Source organism: Sphaeramia orbicularis, chromosome 21 (genome assembly GCF_902148855.1).
Source record: "Sphaeramia orbicularis chromosome 21, fSphaOr1.1, whole genome shotgun sequence".
Classification (NCBI taxonomy): domain Eukaryota; kingdom Metazoa; phylum Chordata; class Actinopteri; order Kurtiformes; family Apogonidae; genus Sphaeramia; species Sphaeramia orbicularis.
Window position 1 is genome coordinate 51,655,170 of NC_043977.1, and position 22,243 is coordinate 51,677,412.

General features: G+C 36.9%; 1 protein-coding gene across 1 annotated transcript in view; it reads right to left on the reverse strand.

Moving 5' to 3' along the window:
- LOC115411906 (inactive dipeptidyl peptidase 10-like) overlaps positions 1-22,243 on the reverse strand; it is a 339,606-nt gene that overhangs the window by 66,834 nt on the left and 250,529 nt on the right. Inside the window, exons 7-8 of the mRNA XM_030124184.1 lie at positions 5,474-5,526; positions 3,827-3,908 (exon numbers count right to left, since the gene is read on the reverse strand). Coding sequence (XP_029980044.1) covers positions 3,827-3,908; positions 5,474-5,526 — 135 coding nt within the window. The remainder of the gene's footprint in view (positions 1-3,826; positions 3,909-5,473; positions 5,527-22,243) is intronic.

The window sequence follows — 22,243 nt, forward strand, 5'->3', positions numbered from 1 at the left end:
CTAAGACTTAGCTTAGTTAGAGAAACTGTGGAAAAATGGTGGACTCTAAAGGTGACCTGCACCTTCTAGATCAGGGATGTTAAACTCATTTTAGTTCAGGGGCCACATTCAGCCCAATTTAATCTAAAGTGGTCCGGACCAGTAAAATAATAACATAATGACCTATAAATAATAACTTACTTTGTGCAAAAATGTAACATTAAATGTTGATGTTTATTTTTACAAACTATCCAAACAAAAAAGATGTGAATAATCTGAAAAAAAAAAAAAAAAATCTGAGGAAAAATAAGTGTAATTTTAACAATATTATGCCTTAACTTATCATTTTTGCATATGTACATTATGAATCTGAGCACAAAACATTTAGTAACAGGCAGAATATTGTTAAAATTGCATTTAATTTTCTTCAGACAATTCAGATTATTGATATTTGTTTAGGTTATTCACATTTAATTTTTAAAGGATGGTTTGTTAATGTAAATATTTTCATTATTTAATGGTTTATTATTTATTTATTATAATTTAATAGACCTTAAGGTCTATATATGACCATGCCATGAGAATAAAGGCATTTTAATCCTTAAAGAGAGTGCCTTGGAGTTTTCTTCTGGATTATCATCTACTTTATGAATCCCTTTTTCCAAAGAGCACCTCGAACAAACTCTTCTTTGGGTCCTAGAAGCATTCCTTCCCATGACTTTTTTATTATTTGTTTCACTTTAAACCAAGAAGAAAATTTGGAGTTATTATTTATAGATTATTATGCTATTATTTTACTTGAGATCACAATTGGTTTGAACTAAAACAAGTTCGACATCCTTGACCTTAATTCAGTGTAATTTTTGCACTTTGCAAATCCACCCCGGAGGCCGGATTGGAACCTTTGGCAGGTCGGTTTTGGCCCATGGGCCACATGTTTGACATCTAATTTTAAAGTACCAAAACCATGAAAGTGCTCATTTTTGTATTATTATGCACTAATGAAACCATGATTCTGATTCTATGCCTTTTCTGCTGTTCCTTTCTTCTAAATCCCCTAAACCTTCCACACTGAACCTTCAAATTCTGCAAATGAACTGTGCTCTCTCCACGTGTGGGTTTAAATGAAAGTAAAGCTGCATCCAAATCTTTTATTCAATGAAGACATTTAACAGAAAAGCTCACATCTGAATAGCAAATGATATTTTATATTAGTCAAGCATTTCTGCAGCACTGTTTGTTCATTTTCACTCATTAAGAAGAACGCAACTGTTTATGCTCACGTAATGATATCCATAGATGAGATTCAAGATCAGAGTTCCAATAGTAATTGGATTTTTATTCTGCTGACTGTGGTACACAGGTTGTGTTTTGTTTGTTTGTTTGTTTGTTTGTTTTTTACTGACTTGCTTGTGAAATTAAGGGAAACCAAAAACATCTTATTTTCCAAAACCCTTCTTTCTAGGATTGAATTTGTCATTGAGTAAATGGTGTAAAGTGATGGAAGCGCATTACATTAAAAACAGAAAAGAAACATCTCATCATGTCAATACATGAAATGAAATAATACAATAAATAGAATTCTCATGTGTGAAAGACCTTTCACGTAACTCACAATCAATTCCCATTGACTGCTGCTGCCTTTGCAACATACACTCTATTGTGTTTGGATTCCATAGCACTATTTTTCAGATCCGTTCCACTTTATACTGTCTGACAATGGATTCAATCCTATCTAACAGAAACTACGTTCACATGGAAATTGAGTTCGATTTTTTGTTACATTTTAGAGTTGACTCCAAACATGGTCTTTGCTTTTACTTCGGCAAGAAAACATTTTTCATTTGAAGTTCCACTACATTTTGTATTTTACTGTATTTTACATTTCTTTACATTGTAATGTGTGTGTAAACTAATGCTGTGTAATGTGTGGGTGTAGCCTTAATTTTTAAAATGTTTATAATTTTATGAATGCTGGTATTTTACATCTTACCCAGGGACAAAAGCTGAAAAACAGCTTTTTTGCTAATACTGACACATTTACAGAAATGTTCATTAATATGTACTGTCCCTGCTAAATAAACAAATAAATAAAAAATGAAAACATAGTCTTGATACACTAATTCTTTAGTGTCTCTCATATTGATATATATATATCCTTGAGTGTTATTACATCACACACTGCAAAAATCAAAATCTTACCAAGTGTATTTTTCTCGTTTCTAGTCAAAATATTTCATCGCACTTAAAATAAGACATAATCACCTAAAGAGTAACTTTTCAGTGAGATATAAGATCTTATTTTTAGACAATAGATCTTGAAAATCTTATTTCAAGAAATCTTACCAGGAAAATTTTCACTTGTTCCATTGGCTGATTTTTTTTTTGCTTGAATGAAGAAAAAAATCTATCTATCTATCTATCTATCTATCTATCTATCTATCTATCTATCTATCTATCTATCTATCTATCTATCTATCTATCTATCTATCTATCTATCTATCTATCTATCTATCTATCTATCTATCTACATGCAAAGGGTGGGCCGACATCATATTGAACCCCATAGACTAGGAATGGGATGTCACTTAAATTCATATGTGAGTCAAGGCAGGTGAGCAAATACTTTTGGCAATATAGTATATAAATATATATATATATATATATATATATATATATATATATATATATATATATATATATATATATATATTGAATTAAGCAAAAAAAAACCTGTAATCTCTAATTAAATGTACTCACACTGCAAAAAAAGGCCTGTACAAAAATAAGAAAATTAAACTCATTATTGGGTTAAAATGTTTTATTTCATGTAAAATGATCTGCTAGGGCAGTAAGAAAATTGCACTTATCATGTTTTCTTAAAATAAGAAAATATTATCAAAGTATTATAAAATGCTACAATTCTTATTTAAAGCAGAATATATTTGTGTCAAGTCTTCAAAGTAAGATTTTTTTTTAAACTATATTACAGAATTTTGAATATTAAAGTTAATCCAGGATTTTAAATGGTAAATGTAAATTTACCCGGTAAAGTAAAAGACAAGCAGTCCAAATACTGAAAATGTTGCCTACATCACAAACTTCAAATACAGGTTGCAGAAACCTATAAAGGAGTAGACTACTTCTGGTATTAGAAATGTCAGAATTTTGGAAAAAAAAAAAAGAAAACTATGAAGCTTATGTGGCACCACAAAACACTTCATAAACATGGAATCCAAAGTCTAAACCATTTAAACCCAATGACAAATCATCTTCCTGACTTTGTTGCAGTCACCGGTAATCTCAGTGATGAAAACCCCAAATTTCCTTTAAATCATTTTTTGTAACGATACTGTGTATTAAATGTACGAGAGTAGAAGTATGCAGCTGAGTCAGGAATACAGTGAAGTAAAAGTGAAAGTAAACTGAATCAAAAATACTCAGTAAAGTACAAATTCTGCCAAAGCATACTTGAGTACAGTAGTGAAGTATTATTACTTTATTACTATACAATACTGCTTCTTACCCCACAGAAATGACTGAAATCTTCTAATATTTGAATTAACTGGGTGGTAATAGTTTATCTTTCAGCTACTGAAGTCCATAACATAAGGTTAGATTTCTGTAACAGGAATGATAGTTGGGTGGTGAATAATATATTAGGATATTTTCATGCAATGTCTTCACCTAAACACAAGATTAAGAAATTGTAACAAGATCTTACAATAGTAACTTAAATTGTGATAAGGTGTTTTGTTGTATGTTTTGTGAATGTAGTGTGCTTCAGTGGACCAGCCTTTCATTGCTGAGGCTCAGTCACCTTCATTCGTCTCTGTAAAGTACTCACCAGCTGCTGTCCGTGAACGCCCCATGAGGCAAACTGGAGGACTGAATCAGACACCTCTGGAGGATTCAGCTCCCGCACCTCTCTGACACAAGGACATTCAACACATACACATGAAACCTCGAACACAAGTGGAGAGGATACACAGCATAATGTCTCATACAGCGGTCACTTCAAGTTTGAGTTTATGAACGTACGCCTCAACCTTTACTGTGATCGGCAAAGGATGAGCTGCACATTTAGTTTCCAGATCAATAATACATTTAACCCATAAAGACCCAGCGCTATTTTTATGGTAGTTCCCAAATGAATGTTTTCTCTATATTTAACCTTTCTAAAGTGATTTATCACCATTTATTAAAAGTTATCCTCCATATTTTGCATTTTTTTTGGTGAAAATCAGCTATTTTTCCAGATTTCATTTACTGACCATGTAGATGTTCATAGAAACTCAGATTAAAGTTGAGAGTTACTATATTAGAAACAGAAAAAAAATAAGAAAATTTGACTTTTTCAATCAAATTTATTGTTAAATGAACATAAACCAAGCATCTCCATCCACTGTCATTGTTCCAACTCCATGGGTTTTACTGGTGAATCAGTAGTGGCTTTTCCATTGCACATCTGCGCAAAACTGCTGATTTTTACAAAATGTTGAGAAAACAGAGGTGCATAATGTCAGTTTTTCCCTTCAATCACAAATGCGATGATTTGTTTATTTATTATTGCAAGATGACACGAGAAGTCATTCCATGAACATGGTGACAAATGTAACTAGAAGCACTCGGAGAGCGCAGACCTCCGCCAAGGCTGATCAGTGCCCCCCCACCCCCGATCACCACCAAAATTTAATCATTTCTTCCTTATCCCATTTCCAACAAACCCTGAAAATTTCATCCAAATCTGTCCATAACTTTTTGAGTTATGTTGCAGACTAACGGACAGACAAACAAACAAACAAACAAACAAACCCTGGCAAAAACATAACCTCCTTGGCGGAGGTAAATATCGTGTTGATTTATAGATATATTAGATATACAGATATATTCATTATCATTATACATTACCCCTCTATCCCGTAATAAATTTAAAAAATATTCAGTTTCCTGATGTGTCCACACATATCCCAACACGCTTCTTTTAAAACTCTTCTTCACTTGTTGCAACGTCCGTCAACATCTGTGTTTTTTTTATTCATGTGACTAGTTGCGGAAAAAGGTCTTTCCATTGCAGTTTTGCGCTATGCCCAAAAAAACACCTCTTGCCAGCATAAAAACTTCTACTTGAAAAACGAGACTTTGGGCAACATTGTTGTTTTTCCATTAGGTAAATTTTTATGTGCAAGGTCTATTCGCGCAATTTGAGGGTCAACAGAAAAGCAACTAATGTTGTAGAAGATGAGGGTGTTTCCATGGTAACTACGGAGCCTCTGAACATCCAAATGGGTCATATCTGATGACCATGAAAAGATGACAAACTCTATTTTACACCAATTATTGACATGGATTGATAGGACTAGTGTATCCACAGGTATGAAACAGTTTAGATCAGTAGATGGTTTTGGTCAACGGTGGATGTTTGGGTCTTTATGGGTTAAGTGAGAACATTTGATCATTGAAGGTGTGTATTGCTGAGGCTTTTGTTTCTTACCTTGTGTACAGGTTATAGATCAAGTATGATGCCAGGAAAGAGTGCTGGTACACCTACAGCCGCAAAGAAAATAAAAAACACAAGAAAACAAGAGTATTTGTTTAAGGAGAGAGAAAAAAAAATATTTGGGTGACAATGCATCTGTGACCATGTTGATACTGTGCCATTTATTTTCAGTACATGCATGATTCAACAATGACACGACCTGATGCCTCATTTCTTAAGTTACTTAACCTTATAACGCCAAACGTATCATATTTGATGCATGAGTTTTGAAGCCCTCTACACGATCAATGTGATTTTTTTTTTTCTTTAAAAACCTGATGTATACAATTAGATACATGTGATACACAGATAATCCACCAGGGGGAGGAATTCATTCACCATAGGCCTTTCCAGTGACACTACAAGACTGTCATTAATGAGGAAGGAGGCACAACTTTGCCAATGTTGAAAAGGAATTACCAATTTGTTAGACATGTTTATGTTATATTTTAAAGGTTTATTTCTTTGAGTTCTAGAAAAACATCTCGAACTACTCAATCAACAGCACGTAGCGAGTGCAGGATTCCAAGACACAAAACAGCATTTGCAAATTCAGCATTCTCATGTGTGGCCATGCGACAGTGGAACACATTACAAACAGAACTACTAACAATTACAAACTATCACACATTCTCCCGCATGATGAAAAAACAGCTACTGTCAAACCAAACCTGGAGATATAATGTAATGTAAACATGTTTAGAGTGTGTGTGACAGACTGCAGTGGGACATAAGAGTGAATGGTTGGATTGGAATGAATATTTTATATAGATGGAGTTATAAATATGCATTTTTTTACTGTTTTTGTAATGTTTTAGTTTTAATTAATGTCTGGTTTTATATGATAACATCAGCCTGCCCAGGGACTACAGGTGGAAATTAGCACTAGTGCTAGAACCTGGCACACTACATCTCTCCTTTTTAAGGTTAATGTATATTGTGCATTGTCCCTGTCTAAATAAATAAAATGAAAATGAAATGAAAACATTATGTTTTTGTTTGTTCAAAAATAATAATATTTGAGCATTGAGACTCGATGGATCAAATATGATACAAAATTGAAACTCATACATGGAAATTTATTAAAAAAAAAAAAAAAAAATTTGTTCAGAAGGACCAATAAAGGCTTCAGTTTCAAAGAATTGGAATTTTCTGTCAATGATTCAACGGTTCAAGGTTTACAGGGTTAAATATGTTTGTGCAGATTGAGGTTTATTGTGCGGCAGCTGGAACAGTTTACTTTTTCTCTACAGACGACATAAGAGTAAAGTATGAACTATTCTTTGTTGTGCTCTTTTGTTCAAGCTGCACAAAAGCATCCAATGCACCTGCAGAATTTCACATGGCACCGCTAACAGCAGAAGGCCACAAGCTGTGGTTGTTCATTATGGCAGTACAATCATTCTCACTGAACTCTTAACCCATAAAGACCCAGCGCTACTTTTGTGGCAGTTCCAAAATATTTTTTTTTGTCTATATCTAACTTTTCTTATGTGATTTATTACCATTTTTATGACATTATTTTCTGTATTTTTCATTTTTTCAGGGAACATCAGGTATTTTCCAATAGTCTATTTACTGATCATGTAGAAGAAGAGTCTTTATTTTGTCAGTGTCACACACGTAAACATGCATCACACCGAAATTTGTCCTTTGCCTTTAACCCATCACTAGATCATGCATGCATCACAGTAGGATCATCAGTCACACACCGACTCTCCAACTGACTCTCCAGCCATCTAGGCCATGGTTGCCCCCAATTTTCCTCTCTATTTAAAGCTGCAGTATGTAGGAATTATGTTCTAAGTAATTGTAAAATTGCCTTGACTGTCACCAGACATTAAGGAATCATGTTCATTTCAAATACTGATCTCACTGACAGTAGGAGTCCAGCCAGAATATGTGCAGTTGAAAAGCTCAGTGTCAGCCCTGAAATGATGTTTATGTTGACATTGTGTGTTTTGGTCTGATGCCCCGCCCATCACCTGTCTGCTAATCACAGAGTCAGAAGCCTTTCAGCATCCAGGTTGCCAGTTCCCAGTGGGCTGCAGCTGGAACATTTCTGATCACAAATGTCTGACGTTATTAAACCTAAAAGGACTCTTATTATTCCCAAATACATCGTGACAAAGTGAGAAATAAAACAAGGAGATGTAGGAGATGATTTAGAAACATGGAGACGGCTGAAAGAGAAGAAGGATTTGAAGACTGATGCTGGCCCTGCCTTAGTCTGACCACCAGTAAGAGCCACTCAGAGCCGGGGTCGCGGCCTCTTCACCTGGTCCCTTCTTCCGGGGCCGGGCAGCAGTCTCTTCTCCTGGCCCCGGTGAAGAGACTGCCGGTCCGGGACTGGTGAACAGACCAGGTACCGGTGTAGGACTTGTCTCTTGCCATGGTAGCTCCTTGTAGTTCAGTGTTTTCTGTGGAAGTGACCTGTTCATTTAGCGGTGTGTAATCCGAACGGGGGGGGGGGGGGATGTTTGGTCCATGGTTCGGTCGCGGGGGGTCCGTAGCTCGGTGTCCGTGGTTCGGTCGGGGGGTTCGGTTGGTAGTTCGGCGTCTGTGGTTCAGTGTGTGTGTGGGGGATCAGTAGTCCGGAAAGTGTGTGTGTGTGTGTGTGTGTGGGGGGGGGGGTTTCGGTAGTTCGGCGTCCGTGGTTCGGTCGGGGGGGGGGGGGTAGTCCGGTGTCGGTGGTGGGGGTGTCGGTAGTTCTGCGTCCGTGGTTCGGTGGTGGTGGTGGGGGGGTTAGAGCTCCTGAATCTTCGCAAATTTTCATTTGACTGTGCAGGACGTTTGTTCTGGCCTGTTATATATTAGACTTATGTAAAGTAAGTCTGGTGATGATTTTTTTGTATGAAATTTATGGTGTGGTGGCAAGGATTAGAGGAAACGCTAGTAGTGGATGCTCATGCGGGATCTGGCAACCCCTAGCCTGGGCGGAGGAGGAGAGGATACCACGTTCTACAGTATTTTGAATGTAATTGCAGTACCAGTTTTGGCCGCAATCCTACATACTGCAGCTTTAATCTTTCTAAAGTGATTTATCACCATTTATTACAAGGTTATCCTCCATATTTTGCATTTTTTAAAAGTGAAAATCGCATATTTTCTCATATTCAATTCACTGATCATGCAGATGTTCATACAAGCTCAGATTAAAGTTGAGTGTTATTTTATCAAAAACAAGAGAAAACTGAAGAAAAAGCAACTTTTTCAGCAAAGATGTCAATAACTGAATATAAAATGAAGCATCTCCATCCACTGACATTGATCCAACTCCATGGATATTTCTGATGAATCACTGTTGTAGAACAGGGAAGTCAAACTCATTGTAGTTCAGGGGCCACATTCAGACCAATAAAATAATAGCATAAAAGCCAACTAATGACAACTCCAAACTTTTGTCTTAGTTTTAGTGCAAAAAAAAACACACATTAAATTATGAAAATCTTCATATTTACAAACAATCAGAACAAAAAAGATGTGAATAACCTGACAAAACTGAAATTTCTTAAGGAAAAAAAAGAGCAATTTTGAAAATATTAGGCTAAACTTCTCATTTATACTACATGTCTGTTACGGATCAGATCTACAAAGGCACAAAACATTTAGTAACAGGCAGAATATTGTTAAAATTACACTTAATTTTCTTTAGACATTTCAAGTTGTTCATATTTGTTCAGGTTATTCACAATTTTTCGTTAAAGGATAGTTTGTAAATGTAAATTAATGTTATTTTTTGCCCTAAAACAAAGACAAAAAAATGAAGTTGTCATTATTCATAGTCATAACATAATATTAGTTTTTCACATAAAACCAAGAAAGAACATTTGGAGTCATTATTTTTATGCTATTATTTTACTTGTAAATTCATCCTATGGGCTGGATTGGAACCTTTGGCGAGCTGGTTTTGGCCCCCGGTCCAGATGTTTGACCCCTGTGTCGTAGAGGATGACAGTGTTTCCATGGTAACTACGGAGCCTCTGAATGTTCAAATGGGTCATATCTGATTACCATGAAAAGATGACAAACTGTATTTTACACCAATTATTTACATGTATTAATAGGATTAATGGATCAACAGGTATTAAACAGTTTAGATCAGTGGATGTTTGGGTCTTTATGGGTAAAACTCTCCATTTACTGTGTTAAATAAATGATATCTCTTTGTTTGTTGATATATATAGTTTGGTACATTCAAGGTCTTTTCACATTCTTCTGCTGGAAGGGGAGGGTTCTCCATTCAGTAGGTTTACCTCAAATCAGAGTTTAAGGTGAATGAGTTAAAAATTAAAGGAAAAAACACAATACTACAGCATTGATTCTATAGTCTGCATTCTCTACTGGAGGGATGATATCACTGTTATTCCAACAAATACTCCTCATTCAGTATTTGGGTATGGGGGACACCTGTCTCCCATAGGTGTTCAAGTCGGTTGACATATGCTGAGTACCAACTATTGACAGACTGTTCCCCCTGATAGTCTGATCACGTCCCATCTTCCACCAACATGAAACAGCTGTACTCATCTAAAATACATCAGCTGAGAACTCAGAGAGTTGATTCCCAGTTGACTTGGTTGTCTCCTGATTTTCAGGAAAAGCAAGAAAGGCTGGTTTCACTCACCATCTGATACTAAAAGTAGAAAACTTGAGTGAATTTTGTCTGAATTTTATTGTGTTATGGCCAAAAAATGGATTTGGAATGTTTGTGTAGGTCAGTGGTTCCCAACCTTTTTTGACTTGTGACCCCATTTTAACATCACAAATTTCTGGCGGCCCCAGACATTCAAAACGGATAATTTTTTTTTTTGCTAAAATTAATTTGTTTTTGATCATGTAATAGTTTGCTATAATATGCTGCAAATAAACATTAGTTTTAGAGGACATTTACGCTTTATTTTTAAATTTAAATTTTTATAAGGAAAGGTGTGTGGTGTTTTAATTATAATGACATATATACTGAATCATTACAACATATTATTTATCAGTATTTTTTTTTTTTTAATCAATTACTAGACATTTCAGGCGACCCCATTTGAATTCAAGGCGACCCCACATGGGGTCCCGACCCCAAGGCTGAAAAACACTGGTGTAGGTTCTCATTTGCCCAGGTCAACATTCTTCTTGGTAGTTCTTCTAGGTTCAACTGGACTGGTTTAGCTCTTTTGAAAATGTTTCGTCTGTCTTCCAAGGGACTTCAGCTCTAATAACTGGTGGGAGAAACTGGATTCATAAACCTGTGGGGGGAGTGGTCTGTGTAGGTGTTAATCCATATGCTAATGAACTTAAATGTTTAGGTGAAAACACACCAACCCGGTTTTTGGAGGTCGGACATCATCAGGCAGTCTGGCGAGGTCAGTGACATGAGTCTGTTTGGTGTGTTCTCTGCGAACACCCATCGTTAATGCCGTCACCAGTCTTTTCATCTGATTCAACATGTGTCATTGGCCATTACCAATATATAAATGCCTAATTTGTCTATTTCTTTTATATTTCATTTCTCACTTGTTTGTGTTTTTTTTATACCAGTCTTTTTCTTTGTACTTGTTTGTTTTATGGTGCTGCTGTTTAACTGTGAAATTTCTCCATGGGGGGGGTCAATAAAGTCCTATCTATCTATCTATCTATGATGATGAGTGTTATGTTGACAAATGTGGAATTTGTTTTAAAGTAGAAAATAAGAAACAACATTAATGCCATTTGTACTTGTTTTACTAAATATATTATAATCAATATTGATGTGATTAATTTGATTTGATGTGTAAGTAAAAGAAGATACTTGCAGTTCAATCTGCTTCAGTCAGAACACAAGCAGCAGATGTGAATATTGAGTAGTAATGGCAACAGACAGAGTTAGCCCCAGGATATGACTGGGTGTTTAACCCATTTATAATATGAAAAAGGTAACATCTATCTATCTATCTATCTATCTATCTATCTATCTATCTATCTATCTATCTATCTATCTATCTATCTATCTATCTATCTATCTATCCATCCATCCATCCATCCATCCATCCATCCATCCATCCATCCATCCATCCATCCATCCATCCATCCATCCATCCATCCATCCATCCATCCATCATTGGGCAAATTTTAAGAAACTCCCTCCAAACATTGCATTCCTAACACTACAAAGACATGAGGCTGGATCTTGGTGTCCATGACCTCTGTTTTTAACTCATGTCATTTGATCCTTGACTTTAAATGAGTGTTTGGACAAAAATGTGCCGACACCATGTCAATCTGTTCTCAAAATATTCCATTTCACAAGTAACGACTAACCAGATGAATGAACAAACCTACCGCTATTAAAATCTCTTTTTTTTTTTTTTTTTTTTTTACATTTTCATTAGTTTTTAACAGCCACCTGTAAATAAGCACATTTCATTATGAGGTAATAATATTCTCATTTCCAGATCCACTTCTATAACCAAACAACTTGCTTCATCACTTTCAAGCTGTCAGTAATTTTCCCTGTGCAATGTGGCTAATAAGAGTAGATGCACTCACACAGCTTTTGTTTTAGGATTCATTTAGATAATGGTTCAATACTTGAGTCTCCCTGCATGCTAATTAGCTGATGCATTAGCATAACAATATTACAGTAAGCAGCTCACCTCAGAGCAGCGTGATAAATACTGTAGAGCTGCAGCGTTTCCACAGCTAAAGATCAATTGTGCATGAAACACAGTCTGCTCTGCTGATCTCATTGCCACCCAACCTTTGTTCCTAATTTTACTTTCCAGCCTCTCCGGCACACATGAGAGACTTTTTTTGGAGAAATCAAATCTACTTGATTGCTAACGACTCCATTTCTATATTCTTCTAAAAGAGTCTCAAGCAAATGTTGAGCAAAATCTCCTATTGGATGACAGCTGTGCGATGACTCATTGATAAGGCTGTTGGCAATGGGTGACACGCAGAAGGGGGGATGTTCAGAGGCGTTGGGAGGCTGGTTTAGACAGCAGTTGGTGTTCACTGGTGATTTGTGTGGAGGTTGTAGCAGAATTATCTCAATTCACTATTACATTGTAAGGTGTTCAGTTTAGATGACTGCCTACTCTAAATTGCCAGATCTATTACAGTCCTCCCCTTTTTTAAAGCTTAAATAGACAGAAATCAGAAAAAAAAACATTACTAGAGTTTTTCGTTTAGCTGTGTCTGGTTTAATTAGCAACCATGACCTTTGGACACCAATTTTAGATTCAGAGCATGTTTAGATCCAAGTAATGTTTCTGACAAATTCCTAATGACATAGTGGATTCATTACAGTGGGCCATCAGTATATTTTCACTACAGCGTCACTCAGGTTAACATTTGTGCCAATCAGGACATTTTGGACGGCATTTCAAGAAGGACACTCAATCGCCCAAACTGGAGTATAAAGACAATAAATTCTGAATTATAATGAAAAAAAAAAAAAAAACGAGAAATTATGTACAACACTTTAATTACTTTTGCTAAACAATTTATCCACAGATGTAGATTTATGAAGAACCACCCTCTGTTCTCAATTTATATAAATGAAATAAAAAAACTTCAAAAAACACTGAAACATGTAAAAACCAAACAAGCCTTGATTGTGTATGAAAATTTAAATGTTTAATACCTGACTTGACCTCTGTCTTTTATTTTATTTATTTTATTTTGTTTTTATTTATTTATTTATTTATTTTTTTTTTTACAATGTTCTTTACAAATACTGTTTCAGCATAAGGCTGATATATCGATGCTCAGTCTGGAAAAAAAAAAAGTGTTTTCTGTAATTCTTTAGAATGTATGTCCAGATTTTGATTAAAAAAGTTGAAGGATTAAAAAAAAAAAAAAAAAAATCATTTGTGCCAATTTGAATTGCTGCATATATAGAAAATGCTAATGGAAATGGAAATGTTTGAAAAAAAATAATTTCACAAATAAGACAGTGCTCTTGGACCAGAAACCCAACAGCTCACATCATTGTGCCATCCTACACAAACACAAGCTTCTGAGTTGGGACGATATAATAAAATACAGGAACATCTGTCTGGTCTTCAAAATCCTACACACTATAAGACTGGATAAATTCAGTTTACTTTAAAAATCTGTTGTAACTCGTTGCCTTCAAAAATTTAAGTAATGAGTAATGAAAACTTGAGTGTATTAAATTTAAATGCTTGATTTGAATGGAATTGCTATTTTAAGTAGAACACATTAAATGCCAAGTCAATTTAATTTCAAATTTGTTGCAATGTCAATTGCTTTATGTAATCATTAGGCTTAATATGATCACTTCATTTAACTTGATTCCTAGTAGATTTAAAATTAAACATATTACAAAACAAACTGCTATGTAAAGTTATTCAACTTATTATTTTACAGCATGAATCAATGCTATAACAGTGTTAGCTCACTGTAATTTATCAATGCAGACAGTGCGTTTAATTTGTTAGAGCTTAAAATTTTATATTATACTAAAACATTGCTGAACAGTAAAACCATTGTTGGGCCTATGGTTCTGACTCATGGTGCTACTCTACGAAAATACAAAAACAAAATCAAAAAGACCAATAAACATTACCACACACACATTAAGTCCAAATTAACACTAACACCACAACTCCGCTGAACCCCTGCACAGAAAAATAACACATTTTCAACAACATGCCCAATACCCACAATGCAATGCAGAGATAAAAAGGTTTGGTCATGACTAAAACTTAGTGATTTAAATCCATTCAACTTAAACTTTTTCGTACTTTCAACTATGTCTACAAATTAGTAGAATATATGTAACATTTTATAGTAATGGAATAAAACTTAAATCCTTTAAGTACATTGTAATTAAAGCATTTTAGTAAATACAAAGTCCGGGCTTACAGTGCACAGTTTAGCTCCTCCTCCACTTAATTCATTCATAAACCAACATAATAACACTGGTCAGATCACCAGAAGCACCACACAGGGTGACTTATCAGTCCCATTCAGGAAAAAACACATTTGGTTAGTTATCATTCTCTGTTAAAGCAACACAAAACTGGAACTCACTTCCCACCCACATTAAAGATTCGCATGCATACTCCACTTTTACAGCCAAATTAAAAACATGGTTTGCTGATCGAAAATGTCCAAGCAATAACCAAGGAAAATAACAAATGTGGTCTCCACTACTGAAGAGCGCTGCTGAGAGCGATCAAACTCACCCGTATGTTTCCGATTTTTTACGAATTCACACTGCACACGTCACTTGTGGGAAGTTACTGCTCGTTCATTTCATCATCATGTACAACATCTATTGAAAGCACGGAGCAGTGCAGACCACCACCAGCGGAAGTGAAAACAAAACTTACGGCTCATTTCTCTTTTCTCTCCCTGCTGAAGCTTCACTTTTAAACCTTACCAGCGAAAACACTGCAATATTAGTACAGTCTACTCTCGTTAAACCGCCCGCCGTTATACCGCCATTTCCGCCTATCGCCATCCGCCAGCCCAGTTCCATGCACAAACAACACTTATACCATTGATTTCCCGACCGTTATACCGCCAGCGTGATTGCCATCGAGTACACATAAATTTTAACAATGCACTGAAACAAACGCGCCAGACGCTGATCGCGACAAGCTACGAGTAGGTCTACGGAACGGCCACCGTTCATTTATCGCAGAACACTCAGTAGGTCAGGATGTCGGGAAGAGGACGTGGGATTAAGCCAAAGCCTCAAGATGATGGGGTGTCATTTCCCGACACGGTATAATAATGCTTAAAATGTTTCCCCACTTTAAATGATCCCTTACAACATAACAGAATCAAGATTTATTTAGAAACGCAATTAGAACGGGTTAACGGAGGCAGCATAGACATCATATAGTAAAGACATGCACATTATGGACGCAACCCGTTGTAACGCCATTTTCGCTATACCGCCAATTTGGCCGTGAACGGAAGTTGGCGGTATAACGAGAGTAGACTGTATCACATTAGTGTTGCTTCTGTCGTCTCCATGTTTGTTATTACTGACTTTTTTCTTCTCAAAAAATGTTCCTCTTCTTTGTGGTATTTGTCCAGTATGGTTAATTAAGAGCACCGCCCCCTGGTGGATTAATTGAGAAACGCTCATTCCAACACATTAAATGTCAGTAGCAGCACTTTGTTCCAGTCAGACTAATGACAACGACAATAAAGCACATTTACAAAAGGAACTAACAACTGGAATGGGATTATTAAGTACTTGTATTATCTGAGATATCTAAGTTTAAAATAGTAATCAGTCCATGTACATTCTAGTCTGGGCAGGAGTACTTTCTAGTCTAAATAAAATAATTTCAAGAGTCCATATCTGTCCATATTTAATTACCAAATGACTGTATGATAAATCATGTCTCACTGGTAAATTTATTTTATATTGAATCTCATATTGAATCTCATGAACATCAGTGGTCAGAATAATTGTATTTATAAGTCTATCATTTACTGTTTTGTTAAACATTAGATTAGAAATAAAAATAGTTTAGAAGAAAATGTTGACTTAAGTTAATTTTTATGATTTTTTTCTGTATGAGACTGAAGCCAGATTGAACATATTTTTAAGCTCAAAATGCACCAGAATGCAGGAAAAAGACTTCCTTTTTCCCAAAATTTCCTGGGGGAGCTACGCTTGTCACCACAGTCTGCTATGCACTCCGCTGCAGGGACCCAGACTGGACCCAGACTGGACCCAGACTGGCTGTGGCTTTTTGTGGCTACACTCATTTCTACTAATGTAGCCACAGTGGCTGTATCTTTCATTCTCCTAGCGCAAGCACAGTGTCTGTAAATTCTTGCACTGAATCTGAGAGCTTTACCTCAGTTTCATTGTATTTGGTACAATGACAATAAAGAGATTCTGATTTTGATTCTGATATGGGCAAACACATGTGGGGCCACCATGGAAACTGCAGACAAACCCACATGGAACCCTTATTCATTCATTCATTCATTCATTGTCTGAACTCTCTTTATCCTCACTAGGGTCACGGGGGTCACTTGGAGCCTATCCCAGCTCTTTATGGGCGAAGGTGGGGTACACCCTGGACAAGTCACCAGTTCATCGCAGGGCTGGGACCCTTATATGCAATCCAATTGTAACCCTTCTGGGGCCCACATGGACACGCTGGCTGGGATATGTCATGTGAATGTTTCATTAACCACACTAGGCCTCGACCAAAAAAGGTTTTGACATAAGTTTGTTTGAAAGCTATTGTTTCACTGAAACATCATTGCACAACAACAAACTACTTCTTCAACATCTCCAACTTAAAGCTATTTCACCAAAATTTCACATATTTGTTTCTAAACCCCATGACTTTACTACTACCAGTTTATAATTCAACATGGATTCTTAGTTACAGCCATTTCTGTTCTTTTTGTCTCTGGTAGCAGCTGATTAGCAGTTCTATTTATTCTTTTTATCATGCTAATGTTGACCATATTCACGAGAGGAAAGCTGTTACTCCGGCAATTTGTGTCAATTCTTGTGTCCAGCGACATGATTAGCCGTAGTGTTAAATCATGCACTTTAAGTGTTTATAGAGTACAGAGATGTATTGCATTGAGAAGTGATTAATTTTACATTTAACGTTCAAAATAAGAGTGTTAATGAAGAAAAATTAAATTAATTAAATCTTTTAGTCTCAGAGATGAACTCTCCTGAATGATTTTGCAAGTGTCAACTGGGTTAATTATCACCATTTGCTTTTTTCACTCATTAAATTCTATTTCCTAATGAAGACAAATGAATACAGCAGCAGCATCAACAGCTAAAACCAGTCGTGGGGGGGGGGGGGGGGGGTGCCCTTTAAAATCTGCATAAAAGGCTGCTGACCACAGAAAAACAAAATAAGATCTATGGAAACCTTTGATGCAGCTTTACAGTTGAGCAGAAACCCTGGCGTGATTATGATAAATTCAAAAGACAACTGGAGACAGTGGTGCAGGCAGAGGATATTACTCTCCATAGTCAGGCTGTCACTTTGATGAACAGATCTGCTCCGTCCATCTCAGGGACACACAGCACCTCCAGACGAAGCCCCCTCCTAACCCCTTCAGCCACAGAGCTTATTATATAGGTTGTGGACACTAGTTCCATGACACCAAGATGTCCCTGTGACCGTCTTATATCACAGAAGAGAACAACAAGCAAGAGACTAAATATGGACAATGGGTACGGTTACATGATGTTTTTTTTAAATCCGATTTATTTTTCCGGAAGAAATTAATCCGGAACTAAAGTACTGTCTCTTCTGTTTACATGGAAATGTTAAACCCGAATAAAGGTTTACATGAGAAACGTTTGGTTCTCGCAACCCTTCTGTTAGCTTAGCTTAGCATAGTCTTTGCAATTCCTTGGTCACACGTAGCCGGGTTTTTTAAAGTGATTTGTTTTCTTTTGTAAGTGATTTTGTGAAATCCGAGTCTCCCTAATTATTTTTTTAGATCCGCGACTTACTGCACTCATACAATCTTGGGACTGTTGTATTGACGGAAGTTGGAAAATCTTTTTGTTGGAAGGGGTGAATGCGCTAAATTAGCTTTGCCTTACCGTTTTAGCTTTGCATCAGTTTTTACTTCCCAAGATTTTATCAGTGCAGTAAGTCACATTGCCATGATTTGAGCCTCAATTTGTGATCATATTGACCCCACCGGACTAAAATAATGATTAGGGAGAACTGAATTTCACAAAATCACTCACAAAATACTACAACTCACATATAAAAGCCTGGCTACGTCTGACCATAGGAATGAAGCGATTATGCTAAGCTAGGCTAAGCTAAGCTAACGGAAGGGCTGCGAGAACAAGGCAATTGGTGCACTGCAGTGCAAACTGTTTTGCCGACTTATCAAACTCATTAGTGCATGACAAATGAATAAATAAAAAACAAGTGGTGAACTCTTCCTTCAGGGTATTAGAGGCTGGTAGATCCCATCAAAATAATCCACTGGAACAGTTTGGGTTGACTATATTGCATTGCATATTCTTCCGCCAGCGCAGAATGTAGGCGTCATCGCGACAGGACAAGACAACGTGCATGCGCAGAATGGAAGGAATACAGTCCAAACGGAATAAAGGGTTTACATGTCTGAGGAAGAATTTAGCCTGGATTCAAAAGGGGATTAAACCAGTGACTTTAATCAGGTTTAAATTTAATCCAAACTTTTCTTTTTCAACTGGAATAAGGTGTTTACATGGACATCTTAAATAGGCTCTAACCTTTAATCAGTTTAAACCAGGAATAAAAGTTGTCATGGAAATGCACGGAATGTCCCTATTCTACTGTTAGTCTGACTGACAGTGTTTCAAACTACAGTGGGAACATATTGAAGTTACGGCGTAGCACGGTCATGTGACTTTTATTTGATTCTATCTGACACTAGTCTGTTGTCTATAAATGCTGCCCCCTGCAGGTTTGGAGCCCTTCTGTTGTAGTGACTGGTTCTGCCGTGTTTTTCATTTGCAGATATTTTCTTGGTTTGCATCATTTCTTTATTTGCAGAGCATTTGATGATTATAAATGTGTTTTTATTTCTTGCGGCGCATTTTTTCATTTACACTACGTTCCTCTTTTTCTACCTTGTTTAGACTTGTGTTTGAGTTTGCGAATTTGCATTGTTTCTGTACTTGCAGCTGTTTTCTCGAAGTGAGACGCATTGGGCCGGTGCAATGTGTTTGTCCCATGTCGGCCACCGTAGATTTGCGTGTCACAGGTGATCAACTTTGTCTGTGCAAATGACAGCAGGCGCCAAGTCTTGGAGACTGCCCTGTTTAAATGAGGATTTTGTGTGGGCTACTTGTTGTCATGGAGACAGTACGCTGGAAAAACTGCTCTGGGATATGCCAGCACTAATGGCAACAGTGCGCTGCGATGATCCGGACGCACAGAAATGTAACATTAGAGTTTTGTCATAGAAGGTATTACATGACTCCTCCTGGTGACTGGCCCCAAATCATCCCCTAGTTCATGTACAAGTTCTAAAATGACATTGCTGGGTAGACCATACATCTCAATTATTTTTTCTTCCATCATTCCAATAACGTTGATGTAAGCAGAAAAGATTCTTTCTCTGTGTTGCCTTTGGTTGTTGCTGCCTCCTCACCACAACAGCTGCAGCCAGTTTTGCACGAAGCTGTGTCAGTTAAAACCTGCCTTTCAGACTGGCTAAATATAGATGCAAAATCAGCCACCACAATCAGTTTCAGGTTTGGGAAATCACATTTCAGCCGCTAAATATTTGCATCTACTCTGAATAATTTTACTTGTTCTGGCAGATACACCCATATTGCACATTCATCAAGGCAAACACATAAAATGGGTTCCGTGAGCTATTTTGCCCATTTGAGAAACACGACCCTCGGTACATCCTGTTATTAGTGTAAGAGTGAAAATGGGAAATGCTAACAATAAGCAAATATTCTGGGGTAAACATAAGCACAGTAATAGTAAAGACATGTTTATGTCGATGTTATACAGACATGGTTTTAGTATGTTCTTACATAATTACTGTATGTTTATATATATGAGTTCACAGTAATGCTAAGTTGATGTTCTGTTTTGAGGGATTCTGCCTGGGGGGGCCGCTGTTCGGGAGGACAGGAGAAGGAGCTAGACAGAGAGTTGAGTTGGACTGTACTGTGTGTTGGAGCTCACTGAAAGTCATGAGAAAGACCCTGTACCTGTTTTGACTGATTTATTCCTTCATACACTCACCCACATCACTTACACCACGATAAGCTTCAACATGTTTTTATGTGCACAGTCAAGTTTGCGTGTGTTTTTACACGCGAAAACCTTTAGTAAATCAGGCCCATGATGTCTTATGCTGCTTTTTCACTGACGATAACAGCTGAACTCACTTTGACTCTGCATGAAATTACATTTCCATCAAATGAGAGCAGCGACCATCAGTTATTATTTCTAGTATCAAGGTTCCAACCAAGCTACAGTCATGCTAAACATGAAATAAGACCATGCAAATCACACACTGGTCAGTCCAGAATTGTCAATGTGTCGACAGATATCTGATCTGCATCATTGTATTGCAACACTGGGCGACACAGTAAGAAGGTCCTGGGTTCGATTCCAACACCAGTCGACGGGGGGTGGGACCTTTCTGTGTGGAGTTTGCATGTTCTCCCCGTGTCTGCATGGGTTCTCTCCGGGTACGCCGGCTTCCTCCCACCATCCAAAGACATGCACTGATAGGTTAATTGGTTAATCTAAATTGCCCATAGGTTTGAATGTGAGAGTGATTGTTTGTCTCTATATGTTCAGCCCTGTGATGAACTGGCGACTTGTCCAGGGTGTACCCCGCCTTCGCCCCTATGTAGCTGGCATAGGCTCCAAGCGACCCCCGTGAGGATAGAGCCCCTAGTGAGGATAAAGCAGGTTCAGAAAATGAATGAATGAATGTATTGCAACATGGGACAACAAGTCATTCCAGCAGGAAATCTCCAAAAATGCCAGAGCTATTAACTATATAAGGCAACTATAGTCTCACCTTGAAAAAAAATTTAAATCATGTTCCATCTTATAAATTCTTTTTAGTTTTTAGTTTCCTCCTCTGTCATTGTTTCAGTCATGGTCACACTGAAGAAAACACAGCACTGCTATGTTGACCAACCAGACTGAGGGAGTACTATACCTGCAGTGGAAATGCACCAAACTGGTGCCAGAACAGAGACATTTCAAGTAAAGTCAAAACAACTTGAGCTGATATAAACAATGGGAATGCAGCATTATTTCTTCTTTTGCTTGATGTTCACTTACCCATTTAGTCAGCCTTAAATTGTAAAGCTGAAGTTGGGGAACCTCATATACACCTGATAATTCCATGCAGTCTATATCTGGAACAACACTTTCTGAGCACCACCATAACAAAGGCATAAAATGTGAAAAAATGTCAGACACCATCAGCTGTAATGACCAAAATAAACATTCTGCTCATCGCTGCCTGTCATTATTTGGTCAAATTTACTGCATTCAGGGTCATATTTCGTCACCACACACTTTCAATCTTACATGTTTTCATTTTTTCCCCCCATTTCTAAAACCAATACTTCTTGTCTCACTGCCTCCAAGGGAACATTTATTAGACAACAGTGGAAAAATCTGATAATGGGATGAACCATGAAGTGCTCTTATTGCTACACAGTGACATACACATGAAATCATCTTTTAAAGTCAAATATCTAATTAGAGGACAAGGTGATATCATGCAAATTGAGCACATTTCTTTACAAAAATAACTGGGATTGTAATTCACCCCAAAAAAATGCAGCCGTTTGGCGGCAGCAGCACTGTGAGTGCCGCTGTTTCTGCTGTTTTTTACATGTAGCTCAAATATTATTTTTACGGAGCTTAATTTACTGAAAATACATCACCTTGTTGAGCTTAAGTAGTGATGTACAAGGCACACAATAATCTTCTCCCTCCGTACATCCAGTAGATGTTTGAATGTAGGAAAAGTCAGTACAGCCTCAGAGGAACCAGCATTTTTTAAAAAGCAAAGGCAAGAACAAATTTAAAAAAAAAAAAAAAAAGATGTATTTCTGTTAGATGGGTTAATCATTGGAATGGCCTGGAAGATCAATTCAAACAGACTAAAACAATTAAAACTTTTAAAAAGAAGTGCAAATTAACTTGTTCAAAGATATAGAGCTCAGGATTGACTAAAGAAAATACTTGTTTAGAAGACTAGGATCAATAT